The sequence below is a fragment of the Megascapheus bottae genome, chromosome 6 (assembly GCF_031878675.1).
Source record: "Megascapheus bottae isolate mThoBot1 chromosome 6, mThoBot2.hap1, whole genome shotgun sequence".
In the NCBI taxonomy this organism is placed as follows: Eukaryota; Metazoa; Chordata; class Mammalia; order Rodentia; family Geomyidae; genus Megascapheus; species Megascapheus bottae.
The window spans coordinates 13,087,067-13,111,987 of record NC_143514.1 but is presented as its reverse complement, the minus strand read 5'-3'; the positions used below and the strand labels follow the sequence as shown (position 1 = coordinate 13,111,987).

At 38.2% G+C, this 24,921-nt stretch overlaps 1 protein-coding gene and 1 long non-coding RNA gene across 2 annotated transcripts in view; one reads left to right on the top strand and one right to left on the bottom strand.

Moving 5' to 3' along the window:
* LOC150061395 (uncharacterized) overlaps window positions 1–14,644 on the bottom strand; it is a 46,608-nt gene extending 31,964 nt beyond the window's left edge. Inside the window, exon 1 of the long non-coding RNA XR_016535815.1 lies at window positions 14,593–14,644. This is a non-coding gene — a long non-coding RNA (uncharacterized LOC150061395). The remainder of the gene's footprint in view (window positions 1–14,592) is intronic.
* A 127-nt stretch (window positions 14,645–14,771) lies between these two features.
* Window positions 14,772–24,921, top strand: part of Dph5 (diphthamide biosynthesis 5) — a 36,013-nt gene continuing 25,863 nt past the window's right edge. The window contains exons 1-3 of the mRNA XM_090334280.1: window positions 14,772–14,918; window positions 15,111–15,278; window positions 21,601–21,725. Of these exons, the coding sequence (XP_090190406.1) occupies window positions 15,144–15,278; window positions 21,601–21,725 (260 nt within the window). The 5' untranslated portion in view covers window positions 14,772–14,918; window positions 15,111–15,143. The remainder of the gene's footprint in view (window positions 14,919–15,110; window positions 15,279–21,600; window positions 21,726–24,921) is intronic.

The window sequence follows — 24,921 nt, the reverse complement described above, 5'->3', positions numbered from 1 at the left end:
TTAAAACATAGGAGTTAACTCACAATAACAATTAGATGAGAAAACTTTAAATGATCTCTTGTGAATTACAGCATATGGAAGACCATAAATGAAGAATAGTCTAAACTTAATAACATAATACTGAGACTTGAAAAGAGTCTATGGCAGGTTAGGACTCAAATCTAGAATGCTTTACCTGGGGGTGGAATGGGGAGGACAAGTTTTACCTTAACAACAAAAAATTTCCAAATAGTGTGTTAATGTGGTTTTCATATACTTCACAATAGTCTAAGCATTCAAAAAATGTAGCTAGCTGACCCTGCTTTTCCTAAAATGAAAACAGTCAGTTTTCTCTCTTTTTAAAATTTTATTTTTTATTGTCTAGATAATGTATAGTGGGGTTACAGTTACATTACCAGGTAGTAGGTGCATTACTTCTCACACATTGATTCCCCTTCTCATGTTTTGTCCCCATTTCTCTCCCCACTCCCTTTCACTATTTCAAATAAACATATATACAATATACTAGGTAACAAAGTCAGATACAGGAATATGAGATTAACCAAAGGGCAAAAGAGAAGAGAAATAACATAGTACATTAAAGAACAACAATCACACAAGATAAAGCTCTTGTTTCCATATCCTAAAGATCCTTTCATTTATTCTCATCCTATATGACCTATGTACCTAGGTTTTGAGCTATTGTAATCCTCTCCTAGGAGAGTCCAAGATGTGTACTAAGTATTACAAATGAGGGAAACCATTGAGTTATGTTCCCTTGGGTCTGGCTTACTTCACTTAATATGATTTTTTTCCAAGTCTTTCCATTTCCTTACAAATGGGGCAATGCTATTCTTTCTGAGGGCAGCATAGAATTCCATTGCATATAAGTACCACATCTTCTTGATCCAAACATCTACTGAGGTGCATCTGGGTTGATTCCATATCTTTGCTAAATAATGCTGCAATAAACATTGTTGTGCTAGTGGATTTATTATGTCCTTGTTTCTGGACGATTGGGTAAATGCCAAGTAGTAGAATTGCTGGGTCATAGGGGAGCTCTATGTTTAGTCTTTTAAGGAACTGCCATACTGCTTTCCATAGTGGTTGAAAGAGTTTGCACTCCCACAATTTTTTTTTTTCCTGTCCTGGGGCTTGAACTCAATCTACGCACTGTTCCTTGGACACTTTTTGCTCAAGGCTAGCACTCTGCTACTTCAGCCATAGCACCACTTCTTTTTTTCTGTGTATGTGGTACTGAGGAATTGAACACAGGACTTCATGCACTGCTAGGCGAGCACTCTTCCACTAGGCTACATTCCTGGCCCCCTCTCTTTTTTAAGGATCTGCACAAATTACCATTATTCTATCTCAAAGTCAGTACCTATTATTCTTTTTGCTTTCAACCAGATTATAGGGTTTTTGTTGTTCTTTTTCCCCTTCTCCTCCTCTTCCTTCTTCTTTGCTTATTTTGCTAGTCCTGGGGCTTGAACTCAGGGCCTGAGCACCATCCTTGGGCTTTCTCAAGGCTGGATCTCTACCACTTGAGCCACAACACCATTTCCAGCTTTTTCTATGTATGTGGTACCGAGGAATTGAACCCAGGGCTTCGAGCATGCTAGGCAAGCACTCTACCACTAAACTCCTGGCCCTAGGTTTTTTGTTGTTGTTGTTGTTTAATAGAAAAACATGCCTGTTTCAGTGTGCTCCAATTGCTTTTGAGTTACTCTTTGTTTCCTCTTTCCTTTTTCTCCTCTTTATTGTGATATAGTGAGCCAGTTCACATCCCTGCATTTGAAGTATTGTGCTGACTTATCTTCATTGTTCCACTTGGCTCACTTCCATTTTTCAGTTGTTGATAGATGCTATTGATAGAACTGTACCTGAACTATTATCAATCAGTGGGTTGGTTAACCTCTTGACTTTCACAGTACTCAAAGGAAACAGGTGAAGTAGAGAGAATTGGAGGCCTTGATGGAAAGTGGAAGAGATATCTGAAGGGGCAGCCAGGCAGTGAAAACTTTAAACCTCACTGGAGTAATCAGTGTATTTTCCTCCATTGCATTCCAGCCTATAACTCCTGAGCAGCTTTTCCATCCATTCCTTACTTATCTCTGAAACAGAGGATGGTGGGAAGAGCTTAAAATTTGGAGTAAAAAGACAACTAGATTTCTTTTTCACCTATTAGCTTTTTAGTTTTAAGTTTACTTTTCAAAACCTCCATATACTAATCTATAAAATGGCACTAAAACCTGTTTCCCATGATTGCGATTATAGCAAAACTTCATTGAAATATTAACACAGGGTCATAGGGATCCTGATTTGAACTTGATAGTATTTTATGCTTTACTTTATTATTACTTATTCAACCATAGGCAGTTACTTTATGATAAAGTAATCAGAGATAATGATGCTTTTACTTTTAGGCAAGAAGATTTCCATTTAGAAAATAATTTTTTTTACATTCTAACAACATTATTTTGGGAAAATGTCATATACATATTGAGATGCAGAGGCACTTGTAATTAAAATGTTAAGCAAAAGATTTGTTCTGCCCTAGGAATGTTTTGTAAGATTTTGTGTGTACTGGGTTTTGTTTTGTTACACTGACAGTGAAATTTGTACACTGGAAGTATAAGGTTGGATAGGCTTTGACAGTGCACACACACTCCTGTAACCACCAAGATGATCACTCTCCACAGTTTCCTAGAACACCTTCCCCATCAAATGGCAGGTCTCACAAGCAGCCAACTCCCCAATCATCTTTTGTTCACATTATCTTTTGTTTAATTCAATTGCTATTATTGTTCAATGTTTCTGCTAGTTACTAGTCTTTCTATGTGTATTAGTAGTTCATTTTCAAATGCTCATAGTATTCTACTGTGAGTGTAGCACATGGTGAATTTCAATTTTTTTTCCATTCTCTTTTGGATAGTCCTAAATAAAAAAAAAACATAGGAGGCTATTACTCATTCGTTCATTCATTCATTCATTCATTACCAATATCCTGCACCAACAGACTCCAAAATAGAATCACCCATATAAAATTCACCAAACCCAAACTACATTGTTCTCTGACCGGATGAGAATTCAGGAGACAGAAAAATCAATCAAATTTCTCAAATAGTCCTGTTTCAATTGACCCGATAATAAAGTTCCCTCTGCTTTAATATTTACCAAAAATTAAAAAGGTAATTTGAAATAATCTAATGTTAACCAACTATTTTTCTATTGCCATCATATCTGTCTCCATTTTATAAGGAAAATAACTCTGAAGTAACCAATTCTGTTTTTGTTCTTGGTTTATGTTTGTCTCTCTATAAAGTCAACTCTTTGCTAGCTAGTTTAAACATTTATTCTATTTTATTGGGATGTTGCATCATGTTGGAACCACACATAAACCAGTTAAGATCTGTAACTTAGTTCTTTGATAATAGACATATAGATTTCTTCCAATTTAGGGTATTAATAAAACTACTACAATCCTACTGTTAGAGCAAATCTATTTGTGAACATATGCATGTTGTTTTTCTGTTTTTGTTTTGCTTTATTTGTTTGTTTGTTTATTTATTTATTTATTTATTTATGGTAGATAGTGGGACTTGACCTCTGGGCCCGAGCCCTGTCCCTAAGTCCTTCAGCTCAAGGCTAGGGCTCTACCAACTTGAACAACAGCACCACTTCTAGTTTTCTGGTGGTTAATTGGTGATAAGAATCTCATACACTTTTGTGCCCAGGCTGACTTTGAACCATGATCCCTCAGATCTCAGCCTCTTGAATAGCAAAGATTACAGGTCTGAGGCACCAGCGCCTTGCTCATATGCATGTATTTCTCTGAATAAATAATTGGGATCCAAATGGTTTAGATCACAGGGTATATTTTATTATTAATCAGGTTTCCAAAGTCCTTTTAACATTTCACACTATACTATTCTTGGATAAGAGTTCCAGGTGCTCTCTGTCCTTCCCAATACAGTCGTAGGGTCCTTCTCAGAAGTCTGGGAGTGGGGGGGTGAAGTGGCAACAGAGCCAACAAATAATCCCGGGAACACAGACTCCAGAGACCAGACTCCAGGTGCAGGTCTAACTTTATTTTAAAAAACGTGCTTGCTTAAATACAGATTAAGCAATGGCTGCCACCTCATACCAGCAGCAAATAGGGACCCTTCTGATGCGGCCTTCAGCCAATGGTGTCCTGAGACACACCCCACTTGCTGGGAGTTTCTGGGAGCTCCTGCTCTAGGCAGAAGCAGCCAGGGCCCTCCGGTTCCAGACTGCCCACATCCCTGGGTGTGCCCAGGAGTGTACATGCCTTTCGGCACAGAGTTGTGGAAGTACAGATAGCAACCTGGGCCTTCTACACCACCAGCTAAGAGGCCCCACAGATGATGTCAGTATTTTCAATGTTAACCATTTTGAATGTAGAGTAGTATTGTACGGTCACATTCACTATCATTTTTCTAATGACTAATGATGCTAAATACATTTTCCCATGCTTGCTAGCCATAAACAAATTTCTGGTGGAGTGTCAGTTTTACAAATGGGGGATTCTTCTTTCTCAATAGGGTAAGGGTGGCCTCAAAGAGTAAGCCCAAATGGGTTATCTACCTTTTAATTATTTGTAATGATCTGAAATCAACTGCAATTAGTTCTCTGTAAAGTCATCTGGGTCCAATGCTTTTCCTAAAGGTAGTTTAAACTAATGTGATACCTCAGAATGGAGGCTTGATATGCCAGAAAATCTATGAATCTGGCAGAGTGCTATGATTTTAAGCTCTGTGCCTTCAGTCTAACCACCATGGAGACTGAAATAAACTGTGTAGTCAATGATCCAATCAATCACACCTATGTAATAATATATTCCCACAAAACCTGATTATCTTAATTTTATATGTTGCTGATTATTACTTTGGAAGTAAATCAAACACCAGACGTATTTCATCCAATAAACTTTTATTATGTTCTACAGACACATTGTAGTTGTCAAGATAAAACACAATTTCTGTTGTCAGGGATCTTACAATACTGAACAGACCTGGGCAAAACAGAAGAGAATTAATTAGTTCTGAGGACAGCAATGTCAGAGGAATGGGTGGAGAAGAAAAACACAGGTGTGCAAGTATGACATCAGGATGAAAGTATGAGAACTGAGTAGGGGAATAATGTGGAGGAAGAAATAAGAAGTGGAAAAGAGGGTGGCATGGAAAGCAGAGAATGAAAGACTCCCTAACACCTGCTCCCAAGATCAATCAGTAGCTGGGGGAGACTACAGCTATGACTAGAGAAGAATGCTGAAGCCAGATCATAAAGTGACTTTTTAAACAGTATCATACAGTTCATACATTTAATCTCTAATACAGGAGAGAAGCAGTAAAGGAATTCAAACAAGGGAAGGAAAAAAAAGATGTGTTTCAGAAAACAAACATTTTGGGAGCAGGGATGAAGAGATTTAATGTCAGATAAGCAGATTAGTCTTAAGTGACAAAGCAATTCTGGAAAAACAAAACAAAATAGATACCTTGAAATGAGGGCAAAAAAAAAAAACCTAACTGGAATCAAGAGACAGTACAAAGGTAAAACTGGACTGGATTTCATGAGTTTGAGAGGTAAGGATGTGGGAGGGAGTCAATACTGCTTGAAATGGTGCTTCTCTTTATGATAGGGAAGTCAGGAAAGATATCTAGTAGAAAATTGCTATAGAACATCCAAGTCCAGAGGACACACACAAGCACACAGTCTGGCAGCTCAGAGAAGAACTCCCACATGAAAATTCATTTAGGGTTATACTAAGATAGGAAGGCTGGGTAGGAGAATGCTTTATAGTATAGCCGAGAAAGGCCAAGGCCAAAATTATACCTTGAGTATTAGAATGATTGAAAGTGTTAGAACAATTCAAGAAGTATTTAAGATAAAAAAAATGATAAAATATGGCAATAATGAGCAGGGGGTGAGGAAGAATACTTTCAGAGTGACTCTTACGATCTAAGTAGAGATTATTAAGTGGAAAGGCTATTGTTATATCAGTACCACTAGAATATCAGCCAACAAACTAATTTGCAATAAATTTTTTGAGTGGGGACTATGTAATAGCTGGAATGCTACTGAATTATTATTAGTAAAACTTGTTACTCAGAAATATCAGGAAAGAGTAAATAAGACCTTTTAAGTATTAAAATTTAAATGCAGATTTCAAAGAAAGGATGAGCCTGGAGCTGAAAGATGGCCAAATATATCCACATATAATACAATGAGGCTGAATTCTTCTGGCTCCTCAGGAACACCAATTATACACTATAGCTTAAGCAGCATTGCTAACAAATAGAAGAAATATGAAAAAGCCAGAACAAAAAGTTGGGTTCACAAAAGGAACATGTTGATATGAGGCTCAAAAGAATCCCATTAACTAGAATGTCATGAAAAGAAAAGTATTTCCTTATGCCTTCCTTATCCATCTATTGATTTGAAATAAATCAGCTAATTTTCAAAATGGTATCTGAAAAAGGGAAGTCCTTATTAGGAATACACATTATTCACTTCTCCCTAAATCCCAATGGATATAGAAAACATGGCCCTTAGATTGCTATATTCTAGGAAAAAAAAAAACAACAGCATTATTCTACTAAGAAACAAGTATTGCCAGGCACTGGTGGCTCACCCTTGTAATCCTAGCTACTCAGGAGGCTGAGATCTGAGGATCATGATTTGGTGCCAGACTTTGGGCACCAATTAACCACCAGAAAACTACATGTGGCACTGTGGCTCCAAATGGTACAGCACTAGCCTTGAGCTGAAGAGCCCAGGCCCAGGGTTCAAGCCTCAGGACCAATAAAAAAACGAACAAAAAAGCAAAGAAGAAACAGGTATTCCAGGCATCCTGAAATATCTAGATAACATGTATGTTTGAAGGCCATCTGCAATGATGTCCCATCTGCAACAAGTTTAGCTCTTTAAACAATATCCTACTGACACAGTCCATCCTATCCAAGACATAAACCAACTCAGGTTATTTGGTACCCAGGCTTCTAAACCAAGGATCTGGAAAGACCTCCAATGTGGGACCAAGATCCTATACAGAATACTAGATCTGCCTAATAGAGCAGTATTCAATTTAATTACCATCATCCACTTCAGTTCTCCTAGTTTATTGTAAGGCTCTATATGGTAGTATATATAATTGCAAATATTTTATTATCCCTATGGAGCACAACCTTTTATGTTGTCTTCTTCACTGGAATATAATTTCTAAATGGTTCAACTAGTAACTTATACATCTCTTTATTCCATACAGTACAAAGTGCACGGCCTTAAATGTGAAGGACAACAAATACCCACTGGGTGGACCAAGGCCAGCCAGATATCAGAGAGCTTCAAATGAGTTGTAGAATTTAAATCTCTGCATGTAATGGAACCCATGCTAGTGCAAAATCTGTCAAAACTGTAATCCACCAAAAACAAGTAGTTTCTGGCTTCTTGGCAGGATCTAGAAAAGGATGCTAATTATTTGCAGTAATGTGCAAATTTTTTATTTTTTTAGTAATTTTTATTGTGATTAATAAAAGGGTTACATTATATTCACCAGATAGAAGGTGTATAACTTCACAAACATTGATACCCTTTCTCATGACATGGTCCCCATTTCCCTCCCCCCCCACTCATCTTGATTTCCCTCCTTCCCTATCCAATTTCAAATAACCAATTAAGCACATATAAAATATATCAGATAACAAGGTGAAATATTGTAACAATATGAGATAACCAAGAGATGGCAAAAGAGATGAGCGATAACGTAGTACATTAAGGACAACAGTCACTCATTATATGGCTTTTGTTTCCTTATCCTGGAGGTTCTTACATTGAGTGTCGTACTATTTGGCTTAATGTCTCTAGATTTTGTTCTATTGTAAATCTCTGCTAAGAGAGCCCAAGGTTTCTACTGATTAGGACAAATGAGGGAGACTATTGGGCCTATGTTCCTTTGAGTCTGGCTTACTTCACTTAATATGATTTTTTTCTAAGTCTTTCCATTTCCTTACAAATGGGGCGATATCGTTCTTTCTGACAGCAGCATAGAATTCCACTGTGTATAAATATCACATCTTGTTGATCCACTCATCAACTGAGGGACATCTGGCATTTACCCAACCGTCCAGAAACAAAGGAATACTAAATCCACTAGCACAATGATGTTCATTGCAGTACTATTTACCATAGCAAAGATATCAGTTGTATTCTTAACACTCTGTCTTATTTTGCACCGAGCTGATTATAAAAGGGAAGAAAAAAATCCCACAGCTCACTCCAGTTTGCTTGAAACTTCACCAAGAAACTAGCTTATAGTAATCAAATATATACTAGATTGAGAAAGGCTAAGGGAGTTTTCAGTATTATTAAATTGAATGCAGTGATGGTGTTTTGGCATCTGACATAAACTTCTGAGTGGGAAGTAGGTTTGAGTTTGGGTAGTCATCAGGTTTCAATCAACACCTACCCTTTCCTACCTAATTTCACATGTCCATCCTCACTCACACTGATTTAGACAAAGTATCTCAACTTATTTAACCATTAAGTACACTCAGACTGATTACTGTTTCCAGTACTGTCACTTTCCTATGTCTGGCCTCTGTTCGGTGGTCCATTAGCATATTTTTACTTACTTGGCCCCTGTCATAGTAGCAAGCAATTTGGTCAAGATAGTCTACAGATAAATCATTTAATAGGAGCACAGTTAATCTATAGATAATACATTTAATATGACAGACAGTTTAGGTGTTACCAAGAAACAGTGACTTTGCCCTTAAAGTGTATATAGTCCAACGAGAAAAATAACATGAACTAGCAAACAAATAAGCAAATAAAAATAAATAATAAAAATCAAAAGGAAGGAAAGAAAGTGCAGCTTAAGTGAGGTGAAAAAATATAATGAATAAAAGGCTTCTGAACTAATTGACAAGAGAAGATTCCTAAGAGATGAATAAGGAGCATACCAGGAATAAGCAAAGATTGGTGATCAGTAATAGAAATAGGTAACAACAAAGAGGTGAAACAAACTGAATCAAGTTACAAAGCAGATTCCATGATTTAAAATAATCTAAGACTACAAATTCTCAGACATGTTATCTATGAAGGCCACCATGCAGGAACACAATAGATGACAGTTTATGAAATAATTAAGCAAAGCCAGGCGCTGGTAAAAAGCCAGCGCCTCTTCTGATTTTCTGGTAGTTATTTGGAGATGAGTCTCACAGACTTTCATGCCCTGGCTGGCTTTGAAATGTGATCCTCAGATCTCAGACTCCTGAGTAGTTAGGATTACAGGGGTGCACACCTGGCAAGTTTGTGAGACTCTTATCTCCAATTATTTTCCAGAAAACTGAAAGTGGAGCTGTGGCTCACAGTGGTAGAGTGCTAGCCTTGAGCATAAGAGTTCAGGGACAGTGCCCAGGCCCCAAGTTTAAGACCCCTGACAAACAAAACAAACAAACGAATGAAATAGTGGTCACCAGGCTACCTGTACCATAGCAATGTGTGGAGACTATGTAACTCTATGTAACTCTTCAGTTGCTCAAGGAGTCATTTCATCATAAAATTTCCACACATGTACACAATGTACTCCAGCAACCTCATTCCCTCTATACCCTTCCTTACCCAACTTTTCCCTTCTTAAAACAATGGGAAAAGGTTTTACTGTTTTATTTGCATACGCATCAGATAAACTATTTCTCATCTACATGCATCCCATTCAGCCTCTTCCTTAGCCTTCCACCCTGTCATTGGTATTCCCTTTTTAGTGTATATTAATTTTACCAAGAGGTTTCACCATGGTATTTTGTACATACATTACACTTTGATCAGAGTAAACTTTTCTAGTGTTTTCTTGTCCCCTGATTCCTTAGTCTCCTATTGATCAATGGCTTTCACCGAGGTTCCTCAACTGTTTTCAGTTTCCCTGTACTTGGAAATTAGTCATCTGTCATCTTTCTCTTTTTCTCTTACCTTCCCTTCACTGAATGGCATCTCTTGAGATGGTGCCCATAATTTATTTAATATCCTTACATGAGCCCTCGCCTCTAATAGCACCTAACTTTGCAAAAAGCTCAGTCATGGGAGGTGGGCTAAGGACAAAAACTCAACTCTCAAGACAGAAATTAGTCTTAAGTTTCAATCGTGTGTGTGTGTGTGTGTGTGTGTGTGTGTGTGTGTGTGTGTTGGTAAGGGGGCTTGAACTTAGGGCTTCAGCAATATACCCCTTAGCTTTTCTGCTCAAGGTTGGCATGCTACAACTTGAGCCACTGCTCTACTTCTGGATTTTTACTAGATAAAATGTCTCATGGACTTTTCTATCCAGGTTGGCTTTGATCCATGATTCCCAGAACTCAGCCTCTTGCACAGCTAAGATTACTGGTGTGAGGCACTGAAATCTGGCCTAGCATTAATCTCTTGAATATTTTTTAGCAACAAACTTTAAAGAGCTGCAAAATATAAAAATGCCTCACAAATAAACAACAAAAAGCACTTGAAACACAGGCACATAAGACAACACTGAAGGGAGCCACTTTACACAAAAATATAGACTTTAGTTGACTTCTTTTAAGTAAGGATTAATGAGAAATATGAAATATTCCATAATTTTCAGTGAAACAGATTTTAATTTGTGATAATTTTTTAAAATTATTTATCTAGTTTATATCACCATACAAAGTAAATGCAAAGATGAACACTAAATAAAGTGATTATTTTCCTAAGTAAATCAATGCACAAAAAGTAACTTGAAATCTTTTAACATAGGTAAATATAGTTCCATGTAAAGCAGCACTATTTTTAATGATCACTTATTTGTTAGAAAATAATGGCTATCAATCAATTCAAGGTTTCTAGACTCTATGAATATTAATCAAGATTTCTTCTAACAAAGGGAACATGTAGGTTAAAAGGCCAGCTTCAGAGTAAAATAATATTCTCTATTCATAATAAGGTCAGATAGAGTTTAGTCAGTCCCCCTGATGCCTTCTTTTCAATAGACAAACAACAAGCTTAAACAGGAAAACTGAAGGATGACATCTTTTAGATGTATAATAATTAAAATTTTCCCATAATGTAATGCAGTATCCGAACCATGTTATTAGTTTAAAATAGGAGTAACATAAATGACAATGGAATGGAAAACTCATCAGTATTAATTTCTTGTAACTATGAACATTTCACTCACATTTTACAATCACTGCCTGAAGATCTTAGATATAAAAATTTCCCATAATGAGGGTTCCAAAAAGAAAAAAAAGAACAATTCTTCAGGCATGATTCATCCTGTTATTCTTTAAGTTAAAAAAAGAGCTTTTATTGTAACCATTATTTTCTTCTTTTTGACCTGGAGTCACTATTCTCCACAATCATTCCTCTCCTCTGTTATACATGCGACTTGAAAAATAATCTGTATTCTGACTGCTTTTGTTATCATTAACACAGTTTTATGTGTTAAAAAATCTAGTCAAACTCCATTAAAGTAAAATTACCAATGTTCAGCTTAAATTAAGTGAAGAAATGATATAATCTAACATACACTTAGGTTATTTGGTGAATCTGTTACTAGAAGGGAGCTTATTTTTCAAACAAAATGCATTTTAAAAAGGCAGGTTGATATCTATCCGGGCAGACTGATAAATGATCACTCAGCTGAATAACTTGGGGGTGGCTATACAGACACTTATTATAAAATTGCTTCAATTTTCCTGTTTCAAAGTTTGCTCAATAAATCGTTTGGGGAAACACAATCATATTTGAAACCCATTTTAAATATCAAAAGGGAAATGGCCATATCCCACTAAACAGTTCTGCAGAAAGAGACTTGGCAAAATTTGGCTGATTTGTTGAGTTAGGGAAGATAAAAACACTGATTTTCATAACCATTCTATTTATCCATCTCTGAGAAAAATTTACATTCCTATTGAGGAATGAAGGCAGGTAAAAGGTAGGTTTGTTACAAATTCAAAAACAAAAGCTCTCTTCTGGCTAAGTTTTGATAAGTAACTAAAATGTCTGGCATACAGAGAACAACTTCATTTTCATTAGAAATTTTTCTAAAGAGAAATGAAGCATATTTATGGCTTATCCTTTTTGACATCTTTATACTGTAAATCTATCTGAAATTTTTCAGAGAAAATCTGAACACATATACACACAAACACATAACCAGTACCTAAGAACTTTGCTCATGGACTTAGCAGTGCACTGAAGTATTCATGATGTGTCACAGGTCTTTCAACACAAATGACCTCCTAAAGTGAAAGGAGGAAAGCATTTGTGCATGCTTATTATCAGTGATGTTTTAGAAGTCATTTAAAATATCACCTCTGCATTTCTTCAGAAATGCTTAGCCATATGTAGATAAATAACCCACAGGCAAACATTTATTCAATATCTACCGTGTGCCAAGCACCATGCTAAGCCTTACAGAAGAGGCAGAGATGATACAGTCCTTGATTTTGTAAAACTGGTGGTTTAATCACAAAATAGACTCATTTACCAGCACAAAAAATCTGTTATACACAGGCAGAAAATAGAGGAGACACTTCAGTTTAGGGTGTTCAAGAACTCTGGGAAGATTTCCTGGGCTTAATTTGAATCGATGAGTAGTTTGTTAGGCAGGAGAGCATGGGAGACAGGATTCCAGAGGGTAGAAGAGAAGCACAAAATATGCTGTAGTCACAGAACTACAGGCAAAGGAAAAATTCATGGTGTGGAAGGAGATGAGCCTAGACAAGTAAGCAGTGACCACACCACAGATGATCTGGTGGGAGGTGTTAAGAGCCTTGGCCTCCCAAATGAAGATTTTAGAATGGAAGTAATATTTTCAGACTGTAGCTTTATTAGAACTTGCTGGTCCCTTAAAGAAAGATGTGAGGGAGACACGAAGACCTGCTGAAGAAGTGACAAAATGAGGACCTGAACCAAGACAGGTTAGCTACATCTCCTACCGAGGAAAACAAGCACACACTATTGTATGCAGGAGTGACTCTCAAGTACATGGTTGGGTGAATTATGGATGGAAATTGTGTACTCTCACCTGAACTACAGCAGGTAGCAAAGACAGAAATGCCAACCTGGAAGAGAACTTAATGGCATTAGCTGTGGAGTCACTGAATGTGTTATGCATCTGGTATATCTAAGTGGAGATTTCCTGAAAAAAAAAAATAATACACAGGCTAAGAGGCCTGGATGAGAGGATGAAATTTGAGCTAGCAAAATATTAGGAACTGGACTTGTGTAAGTGGACAGCTAATATTTCTGTTTCTTTTTTCATTTTAGCCATTCTAATAGGTGTGCAGAAGGATTTTTTTTGGCTTAAATTTTCTATTTATCTAATGTCTCATGATATTTAGTATCTTTTAAAATGCTTATCTGTTTTACACATATCTTCTTTGATGCTGGTTGAAATCTTTTGCTCATTTTTTTTATTGATCTCTTCTTATTGCGCTTAGAATGTTCTTTATGCAAGTCTTGTATTGCAAATATGGCTCAGTGGTACTTTCTGAACAGCATAATTTTTTTCATATATTTCTTATGAACAGCATAAAATTTTAAGTCCACCTTAGTTATGCATTATGTTTTTGATGTCATACTTAAGAAATCTATGCTTAAATAAGATTATCTTTCTTCTGATATACGTTTAGGTCTTTCCAGATATCTATATTTTAATACATTTTGAGATTTTGTTTTCTACCACATGAGGAATAAGTTAATTTAAGGAGGGTAGAAGTTAGTATCCAATGAGATGTACAAACGATAGACAGAAGCAATGTGAGGAAAAGGAAAAGAAAAAAAAAAAGCCAAGGCTTAGCAACGAGTACTGGACCAGGTGCTAGTGGCTCAGGCCTAGAGTTACTCAGGAGGCTAAGATCTGAGGACTGAGGTTCGAAGCCAGCCTGAGCAGACTTACTTCCAATTAACTGGCAAAAAGCCATCAGCGGAGAGTGTGTGGCTCAAGTGGTAGAGCACCAGCCTTGAGCAAAAAAAGCCACAGTATTAGCGCAGATACACACACACACACACAAGAGAGGGGAGGAGGATCAAAAAAGAAATGGAGTTTGGGCAAGAAGATACTGAAAAGTCTGAATAATCGGTAGCGTGTACTGAGATAAACAATGAAAAGTGTGTTTTGAACTCGGATGGAGACTCTGTCAACACAAAGGTGGCCCGAGGTGGAAGGACGCTGCCCTCGGTACGGGCGGATCCGGGAGTGAGGACGCTGCGGAGGCCCAGGGCAGGCAGGGCATGGGGGCGATCCGGCCGGCCGAAGATCACCGGGGCAGAACCGGGAAAGGGTGTGGGGAGACCCTCCGGGGAAATCGGGGCCACGCCTCGCCGGGTCTGCCTACTCGATACCTCACCCCGGAGACAGGGCTGGGTGGCGGTGGGCCCCGGGGCCGAGCCCGCGTCCGCCGCCGCCGCCCGATCCCGACCTGCCCTTCCCGGGCTCAGAGTGACCGCGCTCACCCGGGACCAAACGAGGATGCAGAAACCCCGTTCAAGCCAAGGGAACATGGGAGGACTAAGTTCGTTCCCCGCAGGGCCAGGGCGGGCGCGAAGAGGACTCCACCGACTGCCTGACCCACTGACCTTTCACCTTCGGACCCCGGAGGTCGGCAGGTCACCGTGGTCGACAGGTCACCACGAGCACAGCCAGTCAGAGCTTCGAGCGTCTAGGAGGTAGCTGGCCCCGCCCCTCCGGAGAGTCGTAAAGTGCCGCAACAGCGCCGCAAATGCCGTAAGGACGCCGCGCTTCCGTTGCGCCTTACGGCAGCGGATTCCCAGGCGCCGGCGGCCCTCGAGTCCTTTCGGCTTTGACTGTTATTTTTTTGTGTGTGTGGAAACCCAGCAGTTCGGATTTTGTGGGGTCTGGCGAGCTAGCTGCGATCTTTTCCTCGAGTAGTTGGACCAAATTGGTGCGGCTTTTTTTTTAAACACTTATTTCAGCCCTTCAGCATGACACATGGGGCTCCAGCCCCAGGCCGCTGCTCTGGAGCCACTTTGGTTTTTTTTTTTTTTTTTTTATGTCAGACTTGTGGTGGTGGTGGTAGGGGCAGGGGGTTCTCGGTGTAGCTGACATGGTCTTTCTTGTTCACTCCATCCTGCAGTCCCCAACCTTTCCCCCCATCCCGGAGCTGGAAATGCTTTACCTCGTCGGCTTGGGCCTGGGAGATGCCAAAGACATCACCGTCAAGGGTCTGGAAGTTGTGAGAAGCTGCAGTCGGGCCTACCTAGAGGCCTACACCTCAGTCCTGACTGTGGGGAAGGAAGCCCTGGTAGGTCATGGGGTGGGGTGGGGTTCCCCCAGCCTCCTGGGAAAACAACAGCTTAGCATCTGATTAGCATCCACTAAGCTGAGTGGCTGGTTCCACTATCTGCTGGTTAGATTCTTTTAAAAAACACAAACCCTGGGGCCGGGAGTTTGGCCTAGTGGTTAAAGTGCTTGCCTAGCATGCACGAAGACCCGGGTTCCATTACTCGCTACCCCATACATAGAAAAAAGTCAGAAGTGGTACTGAGGCTCGAGTGGTAGAGCTCTGGCCTGGAGAAAGTCCAAGGACAGTGCTCAGGCCCTGAGCTCAAGCCCAGGACTGGTAAAACACACACACACACACACCCTTGGCCCTTCAATGATTCCTCTGAGAAGTATAAAACAAGAAAAATGAAAGGCCTATGTGTTCTACTTGGCCTGTTGATTGAATGCTGAGTCTCTCTCCAATAAACAAAGGATAACAAAAGAAAAGGGAAAGTTTTATATTCCTGTGGATTGTTATCACAATCCTTTATTTCATGAGATAGCCAAGACATCCTTGTGTTGAATGCTAATGAGGTACTGAAGTGGCCTTAATGAGCTGGTTATCTATTCAGTAGCTCAGCTGAAAGCTTACCCCTTTGAAGTATTTCCATAGGGAATGGCTATCCGCCTCTTTTTGTCTTCGGCCTAACCAGAGAGATAGGATCTTTAAGTAGACATTTCCTAGCAAGGATCACATTCCCACGTGTATATGTAGCATAAGCCTGTAGACTACGGGAAGCAAGAGGATTTGTTAGTGTATTTTACATTTAGCTGGCCCTTATTGAGGACTTGGTAAATTTTAGATGAAAGGTCAATTTTAAGTGTATTGTCAAACTCCAAGTGGAATATAAATGATTAAGAAATGAACTTTTGACTTTCTTCTGGGAAGAGGGAATACATTTTTAGACTCTGTCATGTCTTCCAAACAAAAAAAAAGTTCCTGCAGAATTTCATATCTCTGCTCTGAGATTAACAACCCAGAGAAGTTACTTTAAAAATGTAAAAAAGAAATTATGTTCTTTGTGTTGGTCATGCATTAGAACAAAAGTTGTTGGCTTTTACTCTTAGGATAGAGTCAAACTATCCTCAGCATGATGGAAATATCTCTAATCAGTGGTCAAGGAAAACTACAGTGAATTTAAACTTTTAGCAGAATAAACAAAGATAACAAGCAGTTTAATAGAATAAGGTGTTATTAGTATTACAATACACTGAATAGAAGATCCTAATGTCTAGGAGTGCAACAGTACACATTTGTGTCTGTGTGTCCAGGCACCCCAGGTCTTAAAATCTGGGCTTAGTCTCTGTCTCTGAGCTTTTTTGCTCAAGACTTGAGTCACAGTTCCACTTGCAGTTTTTTGGTGGATAGTTGCAGGTAAGAGAACAATCTTGTAGACTTTCTTGCCCAGGTTAGCTTCAAACTGATCCTTTCAGAAGCTAGCCACCAATGCCCAGCTAAGTTTTTTTTTTTTAATAGACCTTTTATATTAATCCTCTGTCAGATGAGTAGCTGTCAACTTTCCTTTGTGTTGAGAAGTTTTAAAATTTCATTCAATCATACTTGTAATTCTTGCTATTGTTTTCCCCAGCTATTCAGAATGTCATTGCCTGTGCCTATATATTGAAATTTCTTCCTTATATTTTCCTCCAGTACTTTTGAGAGTTTGAGGATCTTAAAGTCTTAAATCTCTTCTGAATTGATTTTGTACTAGGTGAGAGAGGGATCTAGTCTTTTGTATGTGGGTATCTGCTTTCCCAGAACCATTTGTTCAAGTTGATATCTTTCCCCCTCCTCCATGAGCTTTTGTCATCTTCATTGAAATTCAAATGGCTAGAGCTATATAGGATTTTTTTTTTCTGGTTCATCTATTCCAATGATAGCTAATATGTCTTTGTGCCAGGATGGTACTGGCTTTTGTTGTTGTTGTTCTGCTTTGTTTCATTTTTGTGTCAGTCCTACCTAGGGCTCAAATTCAGGGCCTATGTGCTGTCCCAGAGCTTTTATGCTCAACACTAGCACTTACCCCTTGAGCCACAGTTCTACTTCCTGCTTTTTGAGGATAGTCAATGTGAGATAAGAGTTTCATGGACTTTCCTGTATAGACTGGCTTCAAACCTCTGTTCTCAAATCTCAGCCTCCTGAGTGACTAGAATTATAAGCATGAGCTACCCACACCTGACATGAAACTGTTTTTGGTAACTGTGGTTTTGTAGTATAATTTAATGTCAGGTATTGTGATACCTTCAGCATTACTCTTTTTGCTCAGTATTTCTTTGGCTATTTGGGTTTTTTTGGGCTTCCATGTGAATTTTAGAATCAATTTTTCTAGTTTTATGAACAATGTTACTGAAATTTGGATGGGAATTACATTGAAAATGTACATTGTTTTTGATAATTCAGCCATCACAATATTAATTCTGCCCTGTCTGTGAATACAAGAAGCCTTTCCATCTTCTTTCTAGTGTCTTATTTAATTTTATCCTTCAGTGTTCCGTGGTTCTGATATTAGAAGTCTTTTACCCAGTAAAGTTTATCCTTAGATATTTATTTAGAGGCTGTTTTCTTGATTTCTCTCTCTGATTTATACATATTGATTTTGTATCCTGCTACTTTGCTGAAAATGAGTCTTTAGTGTCTTTTAAGTATAGGACCATATCATCTGCAAACAGGGATAATTTTACTTCTTTCTTATTGCATGTCTTTTATTTATTTAATTAATTTTTGTTGTTGTTGTTGCTCTCGCCAATAATTCAGACAGTATGTTAAATAAGAGTGGTGAGAACGACATCATTGTCTCATTCCTGATTTACAGAAAAGCTTTTTAAAAAGCTTTTTTCCCATGTGGAATAATAACGACAGCAGGCTTGTAAAATAAAGCCAGTACATTTTGAGATAGATTGATTCCTAGTTCCTTCAGGACTTTTGTCAGGAGATAATGTTGAATTTTGTCAAAGGTTTCTTATGTGTCTATTGAGATGATCATCTAACTGCTTTCCTCTTCATTATATTTATGTGTTCTATTATGTTTATTGGCGTGCATAGATTGAATTGTAACTAAATTATCATGGTATATGATCTTTTAATGTGTTGTTGAATTTGATTAGCAAGTATTTGTTGACAATTTTTACATCTATTTTCATCTGAAAAACTGGTTTATGGTGTATGTGTGTATGTGTGTGTGTGTATGTATGTATGTATGTATGTATGTGCGTATGTTCGATCCCTATGTCTGGTATTGATATTTGAGTAATGCTACCTTCTTTGGGATACTTTCAAAGCATTTTTTCCCTTTCCATTTTATGTTTGAAAAGCATTAGTGTTCTTTAATGCACAGGTAGAGCTTAGCAGTTGCAGTTGTTGTCACTGCTCATTATAGATCTATCTAGATTGATTATATCCTCTTGGTTTAATTTTGGTAAGCCATTTATTTCTTCTAAATCTTCCAATTTGTTAGAAAAATATTCTCTTCAGATCATTGGAATTTTAGAGGTATCTACTTTAATATCTTTAATATACCTTTTTTTTTTTGGCCAGTCCTAGGCTTGAGCTCAGGGCCTGAGCGCTGTCCTTGGGCTTTCTCAAGACTAGAGCTCTACTACTTGAGCCTCAATACCACTTCTGGCTTTTTTCTATGTATGTGGTACTGAGGAATTGAACCCTGGTCTTTGTGCATGCTAGGCAAGCACTCTACCACTAGGCCAAACTCCCAGCCCTTGTCATTGCTTTTATTAATTTAGATCTTTTCTCACATTTGGTTAGTTTTTGTAAGAGTTTGTCATTTTTGTTTATGTTTCCAAAGAAACAACTCTTCCATTAAACTTTTGTATTCTCCATTTCATTGATTTGTGCCATAGTTATTATTTCTGTCTGCTACTAATTTGGGATTTTGTTTATTTTTATTCTCTCAAACTTTGAGTCACATCATGAGGCTGTTTATTTGAGAGCTGCCTTTTTGTCTTTTTTTTTTTTTTTTTTTTTTTGTCAGTCTTGTGGCTTGAACTGTGGTCCTGAGCGCTGTCTTTGAGCTCTTCAGCTCAAGGCTAGTGCTCTCCCCTGGGGGCCTGGGCGTTGTCCCTGAGCTCTTCAGCTCAAGGCTACCACCCTACCCCTTGAGCCAAGTGCCACTTTCTGTTTTCTAGAGGTTAATTGGAGATAAGAGTCTCACAGTCTTTAGTGCATAGGCTGGGTTTGAACCTCTATCCTCAGATCTCAGCCTTCTGAGTAGCTAGGATTACAGGTTTGAGCCACCCTGTCTGGCATGTCTCACTTTTTTCTTGGGGGGGGGGCAGTCCTGGGGCTTGAACTCAAGGCCTGAACACTGTTCTTGGGTTTTCTCGAGGCTAGTGCTCTATCACTTGAGCCACAGCATCACTTCTGGCTTTTTCTATATATGTGGTACTGAGGAATTGTACTTGGGTCTTGATGCATTCTAGGCAAGCACTCCTACCACTAGACCAAACTAGATAGCTATAAGCTACCTCTTCAAACTGCTTTTCTGTGAACTGCCTTTCAAGCCGGTGCCAGTGGCTCCCACGTGCAACTCTAGCTACTGAGGAGGCTGAGATCTGAGGATCCTTTGATCCTCAGCCAGCCTGGGCAGGAAAGTCCATGAAATTTTTATCTCCAATAAACTATTCAGAAAAGGCTGGAAGTCTGACTATGGCTGAAGTGGTAGAGTGCTAGCCTTGTGCACAGAGAGGCTCAGGGATAGAGCCCTAGGCACTCAGTTCAAGCTGTAGGACTGACCAAAACCAAGAAAACAAAACAAACCAAAAATTGCCTATTTATCAAAGGCTCTGGTAAGGCATATTTTCATTTTCATTTAGTTCAAGAAATGTCTTAATTCTCTCCTGACTTATTTAATGTCTTGTTCATTATTCAAAAGCATATTTTTAATTTTAAATTATTTATTTTTGCCAGTCCTGGCCTTGGGCTCAGGGCCTAAGCACTGTCCTTGGACTTGCTCAAGGCTAGAGCTCTACCGCTTGAGCCACACCACCATTCTTGGCTTTTTTCTATGTATGTGGTACCAAAGAATCGAACCTGGGTCTTTGTGCATGCTAGGCAAGCACTCTACCACTAGGCCAAACTCCTGGCCTCCTTGATCTTTATTTTTAAGAAAATGTTAGTTCAATAAAAGCCGTGATTCTTTTTCTTTTTCTGTTTTCTGTAATCATGAATGTGGGTCTTCTTAGATTTGCAAACAATTCTCTTGACCGTTCAGTTTTCTGATTTATAAAGTCAAAGTAAAACATGAAAATCAAAGTGGAAATAATGAGAACATTTTTTTGTCTATAAAAATATTTTCATTGAGAACTTATGGGAGATTACTCCTGAATGGGATCCTTTTCACATTGAAGGAGTTAAGTATTAGGAAATAATTGAGAGTTGGAACCTATAGCATTGATCTTGGGATGCTTAATCATTTGTTTATTAGCTCATTTGTTTGACAATTACTGTTGAGTGCCAGATGCTCCTCCACTACAGCAACCTTTATAACTTTTTATAACTCAGCTTCTCAATATGTAACAAGCAGTATTATTTATCTATGCATCTTTTACTTCATTAGAGATGCATGCTATCCTATGCATCTGTAAGGTTCTTGTTTTGGCACAATAGCTTTACCAGTACCACATAAATACTGGTTCACTGGCTTACTCTCCTGAATATGTTCTCTACACTTGAACTTCAAAAGATTAATTCACAAAGTAGTTTGTTTCAAAAGTCCTTTTTCCTGCAGCCCTCTACCTTCTTAGCAGGAAAAGGGAATACAATTTTAACTTTGTCTTTAAAATGTTGTAAGGATGTTTGCTGATTTTGTAAACAGCCAAATTGGCATTTCCTATTTTGTCTTATTGATGCTGGCTTTTGTTTTATCTAGGGTGATTTTATCAGAGAAAATTTAATAAAAGCTGAACCACCCTGCATGTTTTACCATTAGTGTTTAATATATTCTCTATTATCATGTTTCTAAACAGGAGCTCATGCATACATATTCTCTGTTCATTCTCTCATGTTCTGCCCGGTCTATTAGAGCCAAATTTAGAGGCCTCAGATGTTAAGAGGTCGGCCTCCTCTTGGGATATTATGATAGCCCCAAAGACAAAGTTTAATTGCAGCATGAGATAGAGTACTGGCTCACTGATGAGTTGCATTAAATGATCTGTATTTGGATGGTTGCCAAGATTTGCACAGCTCTAGACAAAGATTGTTTTGTGCTGCATGTGCACGCGCGCGCGCGCGCGTGTGTGTGTATTGTTACCTGTTGTTTCTTATTTTGATATTGAACTTGAATCTGTAGGAAGAGTTTTATGGGAGAAAATTAATACTTGCTGATAGAGAAGAAGTGGAACAAGAAGCAGATAATATTTTAAAGGATGCTGATGTCAGTGATATTGCGTTCCTTGTAGTTGGAGACCCATTTGGGTAAGTCAAAGCAGACATTTTGAATTTTCAAAAAAATTAATTTAGTTTACTGTTATTGTAAAGATGATGTATAGAGGGATTATATTTTGAATTCTATGTTTGTGTATATGTATCTATATGCACGTACATATATATTTATTTAAACATTAAAATAGACTAATATGTAAATGTAGTACATTTTGATCAATGATACCCCTCCCATCATTTGTCTTTATCTTTCCCAGTTCTACTCCTACCCTCAATTTACATGGCTCCTTTTCACATATGTGCATTGAATATGTACTATTATTTACCCACCATTCCTATCTCCATTATTTATATTTTATATGTTTTTATTAATCAGCAGAAACTATTCTGTTGCATTCAGACTTCTTCCCCAGGTCCTGATTACGCAAGCCCTATTTAAATTTCATAGTTAATGTTACATACCTATAATCCCAGCATGTGGGAGTCTGAGGCTAGAAGATCATAGATTCAGTCAGCATGTATTGCATGTTGCATTTATAATCCCAGCTAGGTTTCTTAGCAACATCAGATCAAAATTCTAAAAGAATAAATAACATTTCACGCATAGACGTCCATTATCTTTGAGATTAATGAAGAAAATCTACTTGATAAAGATGTGCTGCTCCATTATGAAGTGTTAACCCTAAAGTGTGTTTGATTCTGTTTTATGTCATGTAGGATGTGAAATGCTTTAACCAAGTATATCATCAAATAAGCTATCCCATAGTCATCTAATATTTTGCAACACTGCTGTCAGTTTATTTGCCTCGAATTTATCATTTATCAAGTCCTGGATTTCAATTCCTTATATCCATTGGGAGCTCTGTTCATTCTCATTATCAAGAAGATGGGCTTCCACTTGTCTAGTCAAGCGTCATCAATCTCTAATGTCAAGCCAAACAGCAGAGTTCTTCGTCCACAGCTGATCACTCAGGATTTATGTTGCAGATTTAAGGAACATAAGGACAATTAAATCACTCTGAGCCCACCATCAGGAATGTTTCTCAAAACAGTGTACTTACATGCACATATGCCTATCAAAAAAAAGTAATTTATATCAGGAATTGCCAAAGAGTCTGTATCATAATTATACGTGATTGCAAGTAACTGGTCAATCACACATTTACAATTTTAGCCTCTGATCTTGTTTTATGTAAATCTGACTGTTTCTGAAAATTAGTAGTACCTATCTTTCTTCTTCTTTTTTTTTTGTTTTTTTTTGCAGTGGGGGCAGTAAAATAAATTTTAGAAATCCTAGCTTTAAGAGATTTACAATAGAGCAAAACCTAGATACATAAGGCCATACAGTGTGACACTAAATGAAAGGACCTCTAGGATATAAAAACAAAAGCCATATAATGAGTGATTGTTGTCCTTAATGTACTATGTCATCTCTCATCTCTTTCGCTGTCCCTTGGTTATCTCATATTGTTACAGTATTTCACTTTGTTATCTGACATATTGGATAAATGCGTATTTGGTTATTTGAAATTGGATAGGGAAGGGGGAAAAACAAGCTCAGGGGTGGAGGTGGGGGGGGGGGAATGGGGACCAAGACATGAGAAAGGGTATCAATGTATGTGAAGTAATGTACCTTCTATCTGGTGAATATAATGTAACCCTTAATTACAATAAAAATATATATATACAAATAAATATTTAAAAAATCCTAGCTTTAAATATATTCTAACTCTCATAAACTTTCTCATTTATCAAAGTGACTTCTTCATAACACCTGTGTTTTCCATGCGGGACTCTTCCACAAGTCTCAAGTCACTTTTTACTTTCCTGCACTTCAGTCACTCATCATGTCTGTTTCACAATACAGATATTAATCAGAGTGATATTTACACACTAGATGATACCAACACACACAGACTTACTTTGATGATATACGTATAGAAATTGAGAGCAAGCATTTTAGAAATCTTTGTAGCCATTTTAGAAAGTAAATTTTGTCTGGATCTCATATAACAATCGTGGAGTTTAAACAATTGCTCACACTTGTAATTCTAGCTACTTGGGAGGCTGAGATCTAAGGATCACAGTTTGAAGTTCAGAGCCAGCCCCAGCAAGAAAATCCATCTCCATCTCCTATCTCCAATTAGCCACAAAAAGCCAGAGTGGAACTGTGACCCAAGTGGTGGAGTGCTACTCTTGAGTTAAAAAAAGCTCAGTGTCATTTCCCAGGTCCTTAGTTCAAGACCCAGGACTGGTGCGTGTGCACACACACACTTGTGGGGCTTATATTTTGTATTACCCTGTTTTATGTTTTGCTTTCTGACTGATTATTCATTCATTTATTGAAGGGGCTTGGACTCCAGGCCTCAAGCTCTTTCTTGGATTTTTCCTCCCAAGACTGGTGTTTTACTACTTGAGCCACCACCTCCACTTCCAGCTTTTTTCTGGTTAATGGAATATAAATGGAATATAAAAGTCTTGGGGACTTTTCTACCCAGGCTTGCATTGAAACAGGATCTTCAGATCTAAGCCTCCTAGATAGCCAGGAATGTAAGTGAGCCATCCTTGGCTTATAAAACTATTATTCTGGGACTGGGAATTTGACTTAGTGTTAGAGTGTTTGCCTAGCATACAGGAAACCCTGGGTTCATTTCCTCAGTACCACCTAAACAGAAAAAGCTAGAAGTGGCGCTGTGGCTCAAATGGTAGAGTGCTAGCCTTCAGCAAAAAAGGTCAAGGATAGTGCCCAAGCCCTGAGTTCAAGCCCTAGGATTGGCAAAACAAACAAATATTTCTTGGCATTAGCTTTTCCCTCGGGTCTGAGAAACCCTACTACTTATTGGCTTTTGCTTTATCCAATTTTTCATGTCATTTCATTCCTTTTCATTGCAGCTTCCACTTCTACCTAGTCTGGCTTTCTATACTCTATACCTTTTTTCTGGTCCATGCACTTTTAAGTAATGGCCATAGTGTGTTCAGATTCCTATTTGTAAAGATATACTTTGGGAATCTTACCTGGGCTCACAGATGAGCTCCATCATTAGCAGATATTAAAAATATTGTTTTGTCTGTCTTCTGCCACTTTTGTATTAGTGCCCATATTCATACCAACCAACCAACTCATGTCATGATCCTTCTCACCTTTACATTTTAAGCCTCCTCCTCCACCTTCACTACGCCATCACCTATCTCAAAACATAGCTCTTCTTGCATTTGACCTTTGTTATGT